Source organism: Macrobrachium rosenbergii, chromosome 41 (genome assembly GCF_040412425.1).
Source record: "Macrobrachium rosenbergii isolate ZJJX-2024 chromosome 41, ASM4041242v1, whole genome shotgun sequence".
Lineage (NCBI taxonomy): Eukaryota > Metazoa > Arthropoda > Malacostraca > Decapoda > Palaemonidae > Macrobrachium > Macrobrachium rosenbergii.
Genome location: NC_089781.1, coordinates 2,829,397 through 2,846,347, shown reverse-complemented (window position 1 = coordinate 2,846,347; position 16,951 = coordinate 2,829,397). Strand labels below are relative to the sequence as shown.

The following is a 16,951-nucleotide window of genomic DNA, read 5'->3' as shown; positions in this document are numbered from 1 at the left end:
TCCTCTGTTCTGTCGTCTCTTCGTCCAGGAGATTGGATGGTGTCCCTCGACCTTCAGGATGCCTACTTCCACGTACCCATCCATCCCTCCTCCAGGAAGTACCTCAGGTTCATGGTCAATGGAAGAACCTTCCAGTTCAGGGCTCTGTGCTTCGGACTTTCGACAGCCCCCAAGTGTTCACGAGCATTCTAAAAATGTGGCTCATTGGCTACATTTAGAGGGGGTAAGATCTCCTTGTATCTCGACGATTGGCTGATTCGCCCCATTCGAAGAACCGTTGTCTGGAGGACCTATTCTCACCTTAAAACTGATCCAGTCCCTAGGACTTTTAGTAAACCTCGAGAAGTCCCAGATGATTCCTCAGCAGAGAATTGTCTACCTGGGGATTCTGATGGATTCTCGGGGTTTTCAAGCGTTTCCCTCCCTGGAAAGAAGGGAACGCTGCCTGCAGAAGGTGACAACCTTTTTGGAGAAGGACAGTTGTTCTGCGAGGGAGTGGATGAGTCTGCTGGGGACCATTTCCTCGCTGGAGCAGTTCGTTTCTCTAGGAAGGCTGCACCTAAGACCTCTTCAGTTCTTCCTGAACGAAAATTGGGATCGGAAGTCCCAAGAGTTAACAGATTCCTTCCTTGTTTCGGGCCAGATAAAGGAACATCTCCGTTGGTGGTTGGACCCCCAGAAGCTGGGTCGAGGAATTCCTCTTCAACCGCCGAGCCCTCGCCTAGTGTTGTTTTCAGACGCATCGGAGTCGGGTTGGTGAGCAACACTAGGCTCGGAAGAAGTGTCAGGCACCTGGGAAGGAGAACAGATGTCCTGGCACATCAACAAGAAGGAACTCGCAGCTATCCATCTGGCACTCGTCCACTTCGAACCTCTAGTCAGGGGGTCGGTAGTGCTGGTCAATTTGGACAACACCACAGCCCTGGCTTATATCAGAAAGCAGGGAGGAACACACTCCTTCTCCCTTTACGACACAGCAAGGAGGCTGCTGCTGTGGGCGGAGGAGAGGAACATCATTCTCCTCACCAGGTTCGTACAGGGGGAAAGGAATGTGAGAGCAGACCTACTAAGCAGGAAGAACCAAGTTCTTCCCACAGAGTGGACCCTCCATCCAGAGGTTTGCGAAAGGATGTGGAGCCTTTGGGGGAGACCCAATATCGACCTCTTCGCCACTCATTGGAACGCAAGACTGGAGACCTACTGCTCTCCTATCTCGGACCCCAGAGCAGTAGCGATAGACAGCCTTCTCCTAAATTGGGAAGGTCTGGACGGGTATGCTTTTCCCCCCTTCAAAATCCTGGGGGAAGTAGTAAGAAAATTCGCTGCCTCGACAGGCACCAAATTGACCCTGATCGCCCCCTTTTGGCCATCTCAAGACTGGTTCACAGAGGTACTGGAATGGATGATGGACTTTCCCAGGTCGCTCCCTCTCAGGAGCGATCTTCTCAGACAGCCCCACTTCGACAGATTCCACAAGAATCTCCCCGCTCTCAACCTAACTGCCTTCAGACTATCGAAGGATTGGTTAGAGCGAAGGGTTTTTCGCGCAAGGCTGCAAAGGCTATCGCCAGAGCCAGGAGATCTTCTACCTTGCACCTCTACCAGTCGAAGTGGGAGGTTTTTAGAAGATGGTGCAGGGCTCAGAAAGTGTCCTCTTCCAGTACCTCTGTAACGGACATCGCAGATTTCCTTATTTACTTAAGGGAACAGTGTAATCTGGCGGTTTCCACCATTAAGGGATACAGAAGTATGCTTTCTTCGTTTTTTAGACATAGAGATCTGAACATCTCGGAGAATAAGGACCTTCACGACCTTATCAGGTCGTTCGAGACGTCTAAAAACAAGTCCCCTAGACCTCTCAGCTGGAATTTGGACGTGGTTTTGAAATTCCTGATGTCCGAGAAGTTTGAGCCCCCTCGATCTGCTTCTTTCAGGGATCTGACTAGAAAGTCTTTGTTTCTTTTTGCTCTTGCTTCTGCCAAAGAGATTAAGCGAATTACAGGCTTTGGAAGGTACAGTCGGTTTTAAAAAGGACTCTGCGATTTGCTTCTTTAAGCCCCTCTTCCTAGCGAAGAATGAGAACCCTTCCAAGCCATGGCCTAGGAGTTTTGAGGTCAAAGGACTTTCGACTTTAACAGGACAAGAGTTGGAGAACACTCTCTGTCCAGTGAGAAGCCTTAAATTCTATCTAGATAGAAAGAAACAGCTCGGAGGTAATACTGAAAGTCCTTGGTGCTCAGTAAAGGATCCTACAAGAACTATTTCTAAGAACGCACAAGCATTTTATCAGAGATGTCATCAAGGGCGCATCTTTCTTGCAAGGACGAGCACTTTTCAGCTCCTGAGAGTTAATGCACATGAGGTGAGAGCCATAGCTACTTCTCTGGCTTTTCACAAATCTTGGTCTCTCCAGTCTATTGTGGACTCTACTTACTGGAGATGTAATTCGGTGTTTGCTTCTCATTATTTGAGAGATGTGCGTGTTACTTATGAGAGGTGCTTCTCTCTCGGAGCCTACGTATCCGCGGATTTGGTGCTGGGTCAAGGAGCTGAATCTAATCCTTTATAGTCTAGCTATGTTAGTTGTTTTTTAATGCGTGGTGATGTGTGTTTTTTATGGTCGGTTGGAAGAGAGTGTTGGGTAAAGCCTCCCTTTCATCTCGTATCACTAACAAGGTTAGGCTTGGTCAGGTGGTTGGGATTGGTTGTTTAGCTCCTTGTAGTTTTTTATTAATACCTAGCTCTGTCATGTAAGAGGGATAGCCCCCATTGATATGATTCAGGTAAAGGCTCTGTCATGTAAGTGGGTCAGTCCCCATTGACACGATCCATAACAGGCTCTGTCATGTAAGTGGGTCATCCCCCATTGACACGATCCAGAAGGGCTGTCAGTCATAGGTCACATCCTCGCTGAAGCTCTTGTGGCAAGCAGACTCATAGACAGTATCCATGAAGTCTTCTGCCCAATCAGGTAAGAACCATGGTTTTTGTATATCCTACAACATATGTTGTTTCCGTTTTTAGTTATTAGCAGTCTCTTGCCCCCTCCAAGGGTGCCAATCAGCTAAGTATATATCTGATGGGTAAGTTGCATGTACAAAAATGATATTTTTATGATAAAATAAAGTTTTGTACATACTTACCCGGCAGATATATACGATTAATGGCCCTTCCAGCCTCCCCTCAGGAGACAGGTGGAAGAGGAAATCTGATTAGAAAACGGGAATGGTTCCTATTCCCCCCACCCAGCGGCGGGAATGGTAGATCACCTGACCTACCTGTCGCGTGTGCCGCGAAATTTGAATTTCTGTCGGGAACGTTGGAGACTATAGCTAAGTATATATCTGCCGGGTAAGTATGTACAAAACTTTATTTTATCATAAAAATATCATTTTTAACACTAACATATGAACTGATTGTGTTAATGGGAAATTATCAACTAGATTATTGAATATTAAAAGAAGAAGCTTTTGCTCAAATATAAGAATTTGAAATACTTTTTTTAGATTTTTTAAATACATTAGGATATGATGTTTTTCAGCCATGTCTGTTATGTGCATGTACTTGATAGTGGTGGCTTGGGAGAGAGGAGTGAAGTCAGCTGAAGAAAGCCACAGGTCACTGGAAATAATAAAAAAAAGAATCCCCCATTGTTAGTGATTGTTAATATGCTGTTAATATGCGTTTGAAAGACACTAAAGAAATAATGAACAATTAACTTATGAAAAGTACACTGACATGAATGACTTGCATTTTTGATAGGTAACCTGCTAAAACTGCCAATTATTACAAACAGTATACAGTAGCAGTTTGGAACATTGAACATTGATATGTATTATCTTTTTAATCAAATGGTTCAGTAAATTCTACATTTATTGTTTTTATGTTTCGTTCTGTATTAATAAGCTGCGCTGTATGGGGGGATAGTGGCTTCATCTGCAAATGAAAGATGAACAAAAATTGGCAATATAACAAGAATTCCCCCATCTGGTTTTTGTTAGTTTTAAGCTAACTAGCATTCTGCCTGAAAATATTTTTCAGAATGTCCTTTTCCATGTGGCTCAAGTTTGCTAAGCCCAGTCTAGTCAGTTCTGATGTTCAGAAAATGGAACTGTCACAATTTAACTAAAATAGGCAGTGTGTGTTAGTAATAAAATCTCTTTCTTTACAACTGAATATCATCACAATTCTTAATTTATTTTTCATTGATTCTGAATTGCCTATACATTATGACATTTTGTATCTTATACATACAAGGCTTGTATAATATTATCACTGTAATATTGTGGAAGTCATTAACCAGATGTTTTGATGTGATGCATATTTCTTTCATGTTGGTTGCTGATTACTACAGAATTTTTTTCCCTTTAATGATTTTAAGGGGCATATATTTGATTATCCCCTATCATAGCACAGTACAATAACCTTTGATCCTTGGCATTAATACTTCCAAGGGGGCTCTGAATATCCAAGGTGCAGAAAAAGGAATAGTGACTAGGCTATGCTCCCACCAGGCAACCTGAAAATCTACTGCAACCATGGTTAGCCTGTGAAAATATACACTAACATAAAAAAGTTTTTAGAATCTGAAGAATTAAGAATTATTCCTGTATTTTTATTTAGAGTATGAACTGTATTAAACACAAAATAGCCAAAAAAAATTACACTTAAGCAGACAAAGTGTGTCATTCAGGAACTTTGTCTCAGTTGCCCAGTGTACTGAAACTGCATATTTATGATCAAGTAACTCATGTGTGTCATTAAACACAATCATCAAAAGGTATTGGATTGCGCAAGTGTATTAGATACTGTTTGATCACATGTGTAACAAGATTACCAGTAATGTAAGTGGAATGCTAGCACACTTCAGGTTCACTAAATTCTCCTTTTATTTACATTTTTTGTGGTTCCTATGTTCCATGTATCTTGGAGTACATATTATGCACAAATTATATCGTTAGCCAATCTTATGTACTGCATTGGTACAGTGAGAGAGAGAGAGAGAGAGAGAGAGAGAGAGAGAGAGAGAGAGAGAGAGAGAATAAGTGTTGAAGTTTTGTAATTGTGTTAAAACAGAAACACAAAGATGTTTTTGGTCTTTTTTTTTATATTAAATGAGTTTTGTGCATTTTACATCTCTTTTAAGATTAAGTAGGTAAGCTACCATTAGGCTAAACTGTGGCGTACTGTATTGTACATAGAGTTTAAAAAAGCAGTGCATTTGGAAATATATCTCTGAAATTGAACGGTAAGTAAATTAATATTTTAAATTTAATGATAATTTAGGATAGGCTGTCATTCACTTTTCATGGAATTGTTTCCACTATAATCTTTATGAGTTGGCCATAGGGTCCTGTATCATGTAGGCTGTATGTCAGTTTTCATTGCTTATTGGATTTCATCACTTAGTGGGAGGGGCAGACCCCCAACTGTTTGGTAAGTTGAGTTGCCACTAAATTTTACTATAAACAAAAACCCATCACTTGCTGCATCAAGTTTTCACAGAATATTGGATGGACAATGTGAAGCTTAATTCAAGTGTTTGTCAGTGATTATACTCTTACAATAATGCTTTTAGATCAGTTCTTAGGAATTTGTCTTGTAGATGCATTGTTTGTATTGATGAATAATTTCAATTTTTGTATATACAGTCATGGTAATTACATTAAGGAATTTAATTAAAAGTATCATTGTACTGTATATGCATTGTGCATTGTTAAACAAGAACTAGAGAAGAAGACATTTGTACATTGGCTTGTGTACTCAAGTAATTACCCTTTACACTTATCTTTTGCAACGATCTTCCTATATAAGACTTAAATTAATATAATATGCATTATTGAATAAAATTAACCAGTAACCCTCGATGGATTATGATGTATGATGTGATGATGAAAACTTCCTGTTGAAAATAATGATAATAGCAATTGTTGCTTAGACCTTAAAAGCAAATTGACAATTATGATGGTGTGTATTTGTGCCCTGGAGATATGATTTCCTCATGTGTTGGATGATCATCTGGGTCATCATCCCCTCCATTTAATTTAGGCATTGGGAAAGGAGAAGAGACATGACACACAAAAGATGGTTCAATTCAAATAGTAGAGGTGGGGGCGGGGGAGGGGGGGAAGGTTTCAAGGTTGAGTAGCTGTAGAGGTAGAAGGTATGGTGGCTAGCTTTCATGATGTGATGTGATATTGACAGCTGGGATTTTTGCTTTGCATCTTTTTACAAATCTCCTGGTATGGTGTTCACTCCTTTCAACTTCTTTCTTAACTGGAGAGATGGAATCTTAGAGTGATCAGTGTTGTTAAGTTCATCCATGCTGCCCCATATCTGATGGAGTAACTTGGAAACCATATCAAGGGTGATAGTTGGCTTAGGCTCTTCTAATTCCTTCTCTTCCTCTTCTACTGAAGTCCATTCAGTAATTTTGTTGAGGCTACATATGCTGAGCTGCTATCCTTCATCATCAATCTATTCCTTCTCCACTTGGTTCCCTGTCATGTCATTAAAATCATCTTTGCCAGTTTGCCTTGCTATGTTGACTATGTTTCTGATGATAGGTGTTACTTATTGCTCGGAAGCCTGTGAAATTACTGACACTCTCAGTTCTTGACTTAAGCCAGCATGGGTTAATAGTTTCATGCATCTTGAATAACATCAAGGCAGCGCATGATGATAATTGATTTCCATTTCTGTGCTCTGCTTGCATGTAGATCTTCATGCTTGTTGCTTATCTGCCTCAAAGACCAGTGATTGTTGTTTGCCTGGGATTTTGGATCACATACTGATGCAAGGGCTGCAACAAGGCAGTTGTACTAGGAAGGCCGCTACTACTCCCTCTGTAGAGAACCTGTGAACCTCAGGGTGTCTTGGGAGTGTTGTCAAGAAGGACCTTGAAAGGTAACCCTTATTTGCCAGTTATTTGCTTACATCTTGGATGGAAGTTATGATGAAACCATTCCTGAAAGAAAGGCTTGGTCATTCAGGTCTGTAAGTTGAAATTCCAGTACATGGGCAACAATTGCTTGTTCTTGACCTTTAATCCTTGAAGGTTTGTTGACATAATTTAAAAAGGGATCTATTTTATACCCCTCAGCACTGGCACAAAACAATAATGGGAGGTGCTGTGTGCTAGCTAGTATCATGGTTGGGCTCATTCTTTTCCTTCTTTGTTACATATGTCCTGGCAGTCATGTACTTTCAGAACAACCCAGTTTTCAGAACAACCCAGTTTTATCAGCATTAAATAGTGGTTCAAACAAATACCTGTCTCATTGACAGCCATTTCATCTACTAAACAGGTTTTCAGTCTGTTTAAGGCCAAGCAAAGAGAACCTCTCAAGGAACTTATCAAACCATTAAACACCCCTTGCTGTCTTAAAATTCAGGTATTAGAAGTTCCTAACTCTGGGAAACTGCTTCCTCTTTAGTAAGCAATTGGTACAAAGTAACTTGTCTTCTTATCCACCCCTTGCTGGCTTAAAATTCAGGTATTAGAAGTTCCTAACTCTGGGAAACTCTTCCTCTTTAGCAAACAATTGGTACAAAGGAACTTGTCTTCTCTCAAAAGCAAAGAAGCAAGAAGATATGTTTGTGCCTTTTGTCTTTGAGCTACCATGTTTCTGTTTTGCATATGATTTTTAACTTTTGCACTTTCAGAAGCACTTGTTGCAACCCGTTCATAAATATCCTCTTAAGTATTTTCTACTGGTTAAAAAACTTTGTCTTCAGTGAGGAAATATTTTGTCAAAAGAGCTCTTATCTTCACCACTGGAACATCTCTTCAGTCTGATTTTGGAATGCTAGGCAAATATGAGATTGTGTGTAACACAAAAAAAATTGATGGGCATAATGACTGGGACATGACAGTAAGAGGTACCTTTTGAGACTGACGCTGAGCAGGTATCCACTAGAGGAAGATGCTGCAACCCACACAGTACTTTGTTTGTTATTCTTGTTTGTATTTATTGTCTGTTATATTTTGCAGAAATTTTCTCAGCCAACTCACAAATTGACATAAGCTGAGATTATTAAGTTCGTTGATGTTGAAGAACTACTTACCTATGTATATCACAACTGATGCAAGCACAAGCGTGCAAATATATCATGTGTATTAGTATTACAGGTACACAATCCTTTATCCGAAATCCTTGGGGCCAGATGTGTTTTGGTTTTTGGGATTTTTCGAAATTAGGAACTGTGGGATCAGGAGCATAATCAAACATCACTACTGCAGCAAAAACATCTTTTTTTCCTTTTTTCATATTTTTTCATTATAGTTTATTATTTTATGTATGTTAATATACTGTTAAATGAATGTGAGATCATTAAAATCATTAATAATAAGATAGTGGAACAGTTAAGACCATATGTTCACTAACATATATTTTTCAACAAAAACATTCAGTCAGATGCAAAAATATACATAAACAAAATAACTGGAATTCAACTTGTGAATTTTAACCATAAGTAAGACTATAAAATACATTTCATTGTATCGATCTTGGAGAGGGTTGTTCTTTATTGTTACTATGTCATCATCAGTTTGCAGTCGTACATTTGATCACTATGACACACTGTGTGGGATTTTTCATACCACTTTATTAAAGTTAAAATTATTATTAATTTCTTGTTTTCACAAAAAAAATTATATAAAGCAAATTATTGAGTAATTTTTGCGATCAGTAGTCAAATAATCACAGTCATGGCAAGGTTCAAACTTGGTTCCATCACGACATATGTCTATAAATAGAACAGAAGTAGAGGGCAGTCATTGGCTAACAGATCTCCATGGCAACCAGCCAACCAGTAAGGTTTTTGCTGTATTCTGTCTGAGAAAGAATGTTTTGCTCATGTGAATCCGACGATGACGTATGTGTGTGTTTTGAATACAGTACATAGTTTTTAATAGCATATGTATTTTACTGATTACATGAAGAATAGAATGAATTCCTTCTCATTACTATGTGTGCAAAATTGTTGGTTCAGAGATTCTTCCGCAACAAAAGCATTTTTTTTTTTTTTTTGCTTCAAAAGATATTTACTATTGCTGTATTGACAGACCTTCAAAACAAAATTCATCTCTTTAATCTCTCGAGGAATGTTAATCCATTTCCGTTTACCTGCTGGTCACACTTTATAGTCCACGCGACTGACAACAACAAAATTTGATTGTTTTTTTTGTCTTTCAAAAATGTATTACCTGTACTGTAATTTTTTAAAATGTTATGGACACACACACACGCACACACTGTGAGCATACGTGCTAATACCTATTGGTTAAAGAGATTCAAATTAGCAGTATCTTTTCCTTAGAGAGGGATAGAGAGCGTTCATCTCTTTAATCGCTCGAGGAATGTTAATCCATTTGTTATCCTGCCGGTCACACCATTTATAGTCCACGTGACTGACAACAACAAAATTTATGTTTCTTTTTTAGTCTTCCAAAGATGTATTACCTGTACTACACATTTTTAAAACAGGACTCTAAGGCTTGGGAGATGTACAATTATTTTATTATCATGGGATTTTTGTTAATCTTGAGATTTTCTAAGGTCAATTCTTGGGATTTAATAAGAAAAATAATTTGAGTAGCAGCACACTCAAATGACTGAGGTCAGCCATTAGCAAGCCAGACTACCAACCTTATGAATTGATACTCTACACTCCACAAAATGTTTTCAATTATTAGAGCTTCTCAGTTTTTAGAATTTCGGATAATGGATTGTGTACTTGTAGAAAAAAATCATTAAAATGTAAATAATTTTATTGACATTTTTGTCATTTTCACCATTTCATTTGTTTTTGTAACCTTATGTTTAAATGTACACTTGAAGCCTTTCCATGTTTAGCTGATTGTGTATATGTTGTGAATTCACATCTCATATAAAGTAATGATTCAATATAAATTTCTTATCAGGCAAATTATAGCCCATTTTATTTACTGTCTTTTTACATGAATATAAGTTATATATGTTTGTTACATAAAGTAAATTTTCATTTGAATTATTTTCCTACGTACTGTACTGTACTACTGTATACTTGAATTGATTACTTGGCCTTGTAATTTTCACTGAACTGTTCTTTCTAAACACATATGAATATAAATATTTTTATATCTTTTAAGGTGTTATGAATGTGATTCCGAAGTACAGCAGACTAGTTCAAAAAAACTTCATGAAATAGTTGAGTATATCAAACGGCAAAAGGATATGGCACCCAATCGTCCAACTCCACCTAGGACCATTCCAGGTGAGCTTTTTTGGTCTTTTTCCGGTTAAGAAAAAGGTATTTTAGTTAGTTACTGCCATATATATATATATATATATATATATATATATATATATATATATATATATATATATATATATATATATATATATAGTATATATATATATAGTATATATATATATATATATATATATATATATATATATATATATATATATATATATATATATATATATATATATATATATATATATATATATATATATATATATATATATATATATACATATATATATATATGTATATATATATATATATATATATATATATATATATATATATATATATATATATATATATATATATATATATATATATATATATATATATACACATATACAGGCAGTCCCTGGTTAATGGCAATCTGGTTTTATGGCGCTTGTCTAGCGACAAAAATCGGCAATTTTCGGCGCCAAAAATCACTGATTTCCACTTATCAGCGCCAATAATTGGGTATTGGCGCCAATACATACCTAACAGAGGCGCGATAACCAAAAATTGGCACTTTTCAGCACCGATAAGCCCGAAAATTGATGAAAAAATGCCGGAAATCGCCGATTTTCGGTTATTGGCGATTTTCAGTCATCATCACACCCCCAGAACGGAACCCCACCGATAACCGAGGACTGCTCTGTATATATATATATATATATATATATATATATATATATATATATATATATATATATATATATATATATATATATAATAAAGTGCATTTAGTCATGAAAATTTGAAAATTAAGTAATTAGTAGATATTTCCTGGTGAAAATATATATATATATATATATATATATATATATATATATATATATATATATATATATATATATATATGTGTGTGTGTGTGTGTGTGTGTGTGTATATATATATATATATATATATATATATATATATATATATATATATATATATATATATATATATATATATATATATATATATGACTATTTATCACATCACCGTGATTCATATACAATCAGAAAGCTACAAACGTCCTTTAATATCCAATTAGCTCTACCTCGGAAATAATATATTTTCATATATATGTTACCAAGGAATTTTCTAGTTGATAATAAGTCCACCGTCCCCTGAGAAATATCCACTAATTACTTAATTTTCATATTTTCATGACTAAATGCACTTTTTTTTTTTTTACAAAACTATTAAAGTACTCAGGTATACATATTTTGAGAGTTTTTTGTGTTTAAACTATCAAAATAGGCAGTTCTGAGTGTTTTTAGAGGGGTTCTAAGTATTCGCAGATTTTAGCTATTTGCTGGGGGTGCAGTACACATCCCCCACAAATACAGGGGTTTGCTGTATATATGTATGTATACATGTATGTATGTATGTATACATGTATGTATGTATACATGTATGTATGCATATATATACATATATATATATGCATACATACATGTATACATACATATATATACATACATATATACAGCTAACCCCCCGTATTTGTGGGGGATGTGTACTGCACCCCCGGCAAATAGCTAAAATCTGCAAATACTTAGAACCCCTCTAAAAACACTTAGAACTGCCTATTTTGATAGTTTAAACTCAAAAAAACCTCTAAAAATACATATACCTGAGTATTTTAATAGTTTTGTAAAAAAAAAAAGTGCATTTAGTCATGAAAATATAAAAATTAAGTAATTAGTGGATATTTCTCGGTGAAAAATACAGCGAACGGGCGAATTTTCCGTGAATAATGGGTAGATACAATCCACAGAGAAATACGCGAGTCTGCTAATAGTGAGACCGCGAATACAGGTGGTTTACCGTATCCACATACATGCAGTGGACCCCCACCTATTTGTGGTTCTGGACTCATGGCTTCGCCTATTCGTGGATTTTGCTGTGGAATGTGTACACATTCACGGATAATTTGCCCATTCACAGTATTTTTCATGGAGAAATATTTGCTAATTACTGTATTTTCATATTTTTGTGTTTAAATGCAGTTTTTGTGATAAAACTATTAAAATACTCAGGCATAAGCATTTTTAAAGGGGTTTTTGGTTTTTGAACTATCAAAATAGTTATAACCATTTTTAGAGGGGTCTTGAGTATTCATGGATTCACAGGTGGTTGTGGTATGCATCCCCCGAGAATACCAGAGGTCAACTGTGTATGTATATATATATATATATATATATATATATATATATAAATTTATAATATAATATAATATAATATAATATAATATAATATAATATCATACAATATAATACACACACAAAGCCAGTCTTTGGTTATTGTATTACCGTACAATGGTTGAAATACAAGCAAAACGGCTTTTGTTATACGATTCGGTAATAAGCAAAACAACATTTTCTTGGTTGGTTGTTTATGGCTACATGCATTTACGCAAGAGTATCACGTTACCAACAATACTTTTATCATTCTCTAACTTTTTTAACTAGAAGATGGGATAAAGAGATGGAGGAAAAGAAGTTGGTTTATTGTAAATTAGTCTCTCTCACAGCCTGATTGTATGCTGCCGACTGCGCCCACACAAAATTTAAAAATATTTAATAAATATTGTTGTATCGGTATTAATTTCTTACCCCATTGCAAAATAGAATTATCGTAAGGTGAATAATTGTAACTAGAGGACTACCTGAGTATTTTAATAATTTTATCATAAATAGTGCATTTAGTCATGAAAATGAGATGAAAATACAGTAATTAGTGAATATTTCTCAGTGAAAAATACCGAGAATGGGTGAATTTTCAGCGAATAATGTGTTTATATGTTCCATAAAGAAATCCGCGAATAGGTGAGCCGAGAATCATGAGACCGCGAATACAAGGGGTTTACTGTATATCTGTATTATATCTATATATATATATATATATATATCTATTAATTTAGATATATATATCTATATATATAATATAATATATACACAAATATCTATATATATATAATATAAACATACAGTATATATATGTATATATATATATATATATATATATATATATATATATATATATATATATATATATATATATATATATATATATATATATATATATATATATATATATATATATATATATATATATATATATATATATATATATATATATATATATATATATATATATATATATACATATATATATATATATATATACATATGTATATATATATATATATATATATATATATATATATATATATATATATATATTATATATATATATATACACACATGTTTACACATATATGTACAAATATATATATCTATATATATAATACAGGCAGTCCCCGGTTTACGACGGGTCCGGCTTATGACGTTCCGAGGTTACGACACTTTTCAAGTATATTCATCAGAAATTATTTCTTGGTTTACGATGCATGTTCTGGGGTTACGACGCTTACAACGCCTGTCCGATGGAAGAAATATGGCACCAAAATGGCAGAAGAATAAAAATTTGGGGGTTTATTGATGAAAAACTCAGTAAAAATGCAGTTTACATTGTTTTCAATGCACCAAAAGCATTAAAAGTAAGGTTTTCTTTGGATCTTTAATCATTTTCGATGATTTTTTGCTTACAACGATTTATGGTTTACGACACGGCGTAGGAACGGAACCCCCATCGTAAACCGGGGACCGCCTGTATATATTATATATAGATATATATATGTATCATATATATGTATATCTGTATATATCTATATATATATCAATATACATATATATATATATATATATATATATATATATATATATATGTATATATCTATATATATATATACAGGCAGTCCCCGTATACATAAATATATATCATTATATATATATATATATATAAAATGGCAGAATAATATAATTTGATTCTTTTGATGTAAAACTCAATAATAATATATCGTTTTCAATATTATATTTTCTTATGATTTTTGACGATTTTTCGTGTTCGTTTTCGGTTATGTATATATATATATATATATATATATATATATATATATATATATATATATATATATATATATATATATATATATATATATATATATATATATATATATATATATATATATATATATATATATACAATTTAACCTGGGGAAATGGTTATCATGAGCCAGGTATAGACTCTAAGTGAATGATTTTGTTACTTACCTCTATTTTTATATAAAATTTGACAGCTGTTGATTCAGGAAATTGTAAAAACAAGGAAAAAAAGGGGGAATGTATCTGAGGTGAGGGCTTTACTAACAAGGTATTTGTAAATAAACACGTTGGGGAAGTTTAAAATTATGTGTATTTACATGAAATGAACTAATAGAAGATGAAATGGACTAATCAGGCATGCAAGGCCTGAGAGGTTAATTATAACTGGGAAAACTTGAAGGTATATCCGTCGGTGTGGCAATGCTAATACAAGGCAGTCAAGAGTGTTTCCACAGCAAACAAGCCCTCTGTAAAGGGAGAGGTTCATGAATTAAAAGCCAGTAAGGGCGCAGTAAAATATGCATAGGACAAGGTGAGCACAGAAGGTGCCAAGAAGCCTTGAACACAAGATTTTCTATAATTATTTAAACACAGGCATTTACGTAACACTGCCCTAACAAGGCAGGGTTGATAAAGAAATACTGGCACTTAGAAATGGAAATAGGAAGTTTAGTACGAGAATTAAAACAGTGTGACTGACTGGAAGAACCTTTGCAACAGGCCACTTTGCCTTGTAGAAGAGGTGGCTTCAGCGAGGGTATGGCAGCAGCGGAAGGGCTAAGGGCTTCACTGGTAAGAATATAAGAATACCAAAGGTCCCTGCAAGATAGGACCACATGTTTCTCGTAATCTGCCTCCCCTGCGCTATTCTGCCTTCAGCCAGGCTTAGGCTGTTCACAACTTCATGTCTGAAAACAGTTTCCCACAGCATCACATGTTGAAGAAGAGAAAGTTGAAAGGGATATACAGAGTGCGATTAACAGATTAAGGGAGGGGCCAATATTCCTTTTGCCCTTCCTTGTCAGGCAGTGCTAACATGCACTGTTGTATTTTCCAGCTTTAAATTAAGCATTTGGTGGAGTGCGATGCTGGGGAGAAATATATATATATATATATATATATATATATATATATATATATATATATATATATATATATATATTCCCCACTTACAAGTGATAACTCCCTTCAGGGATATTCCTGGGCAAGTAGCGGAAGTGGATATTAAATGACGTTTATAGCTTCATGATTGTATATAAATCACGGTGTGATAAAAGTTTCATAAGAGCTGCGTGTTCCAAAAGTACCAATGAACTATCAAGGTGGAGGTGGGTTACTGCCAAAGATAAGTATAATTTCCCTGCTCTCAACAGGTAAACAAGTACAGCAGATTCGTCATTAACTTACACATCTCTTGATGGCTCAGTGGGTAGACCATTGACTGGAGTCTTTGGAAGGTAACTGTGTCGAGGGATCGAGACCCGGCAGTACCGATCTATTTATCACTTATAAATTCCCCTTCGGTGATAGTTCCCCATTGGGAATATTCCTGAAGTAGCATGAATTGGATATTAAACAACATTTGCAGCTTCATGATGGTATATAAATCACGGTGTGATAAAAATTCAATAATAAGACCAACTTCTTTTAGACTTGTATGGCCCCAAATGTACCAATGAGCTATTATATATTATTTCTGTTCCACACGTGATTGTATATTTCTATATATATATATATAATTATATATATATATATATATATATATATATTATATATTCCCTTCAGTAAATGTTATATAAATATATAAAGTATATTAAATATATATATATTGTATATAAATCATATATATAAATTTCATAATTTATATAATGAACTATATATATTATATATATATATAAATATAGTACAGCAGATATACTACATCTCTTGATGGCTCCCCGGTAGACCATTGACTGGAGTCTTTGGAAGGTAACTGTTCCGGCTACAGTACCGATCGTTTCCCCTTCGTGATAGTTCCCCATTGGGAATATTCCTGAAGTAGCATGAATTTATTAAAACAATATATTCATCAGAAAAATTATTTCCCAAATGTACCAATGAGCTATTATATATTATACGCATATCTATATATATATATATATAATTATATGTATATATATATTATATATATATTATATGTAAATGTTATATAAATATATAAATATAATATATATATATATATATATATATAAATATATATATAAAATGGCATAATAATCATAATTTGAAGGTTTTTGATGTAAAACTCAATAATAATGCAGTTTACATCGTTTATCAATATACCCAGAGCATTAATAAATATATTAATATATAATTTTCTTATGATTTTTGGCGTATATATTTATATTATATATATATATGTTCCGATATATATATATATATTTATATATATAAATACGATATATATATATATATAACCCCGTATATAAACCGGGGTAATATATATAGTATATATATATATATGTATATATATATATTATATATATTATATGTAATATATATATATATATATATATATATATATATATATATATATATATATATATATATATATATATATATATATATATATATATATATATATTATATATATATATATATATATATATATATATATATATATATATATATATATATATATA

General features: G+C 34.0%; 1 protein-coding gene across 7 annotated transcripts in view; it reads left to right on the top strand.

Moving 5' to 3' along the window:
- The window catches only part of Usp16-45 (ubiquitin specific protease 16/45), a 363,690-nt gene that overhangs the window by 127,003 nt on the left and 219,736 nt on the right, over window positions 1–16,951 (top strand). For all 7 annotated transcript variants that reach the window (XM_067083793.1, XM_067083791.1, XM_067083792.1 and 4 more), the window contains one exon: window positions 10,133–10,257. In XM_067083793.1, the coding sequence (XP_066939894.1) occupies window positions 10,133–10,257 (125 nt within the window). The remainder of the gene's footprint in view (window positions 1–10,132; window positions 10,258–16,951) is intronic.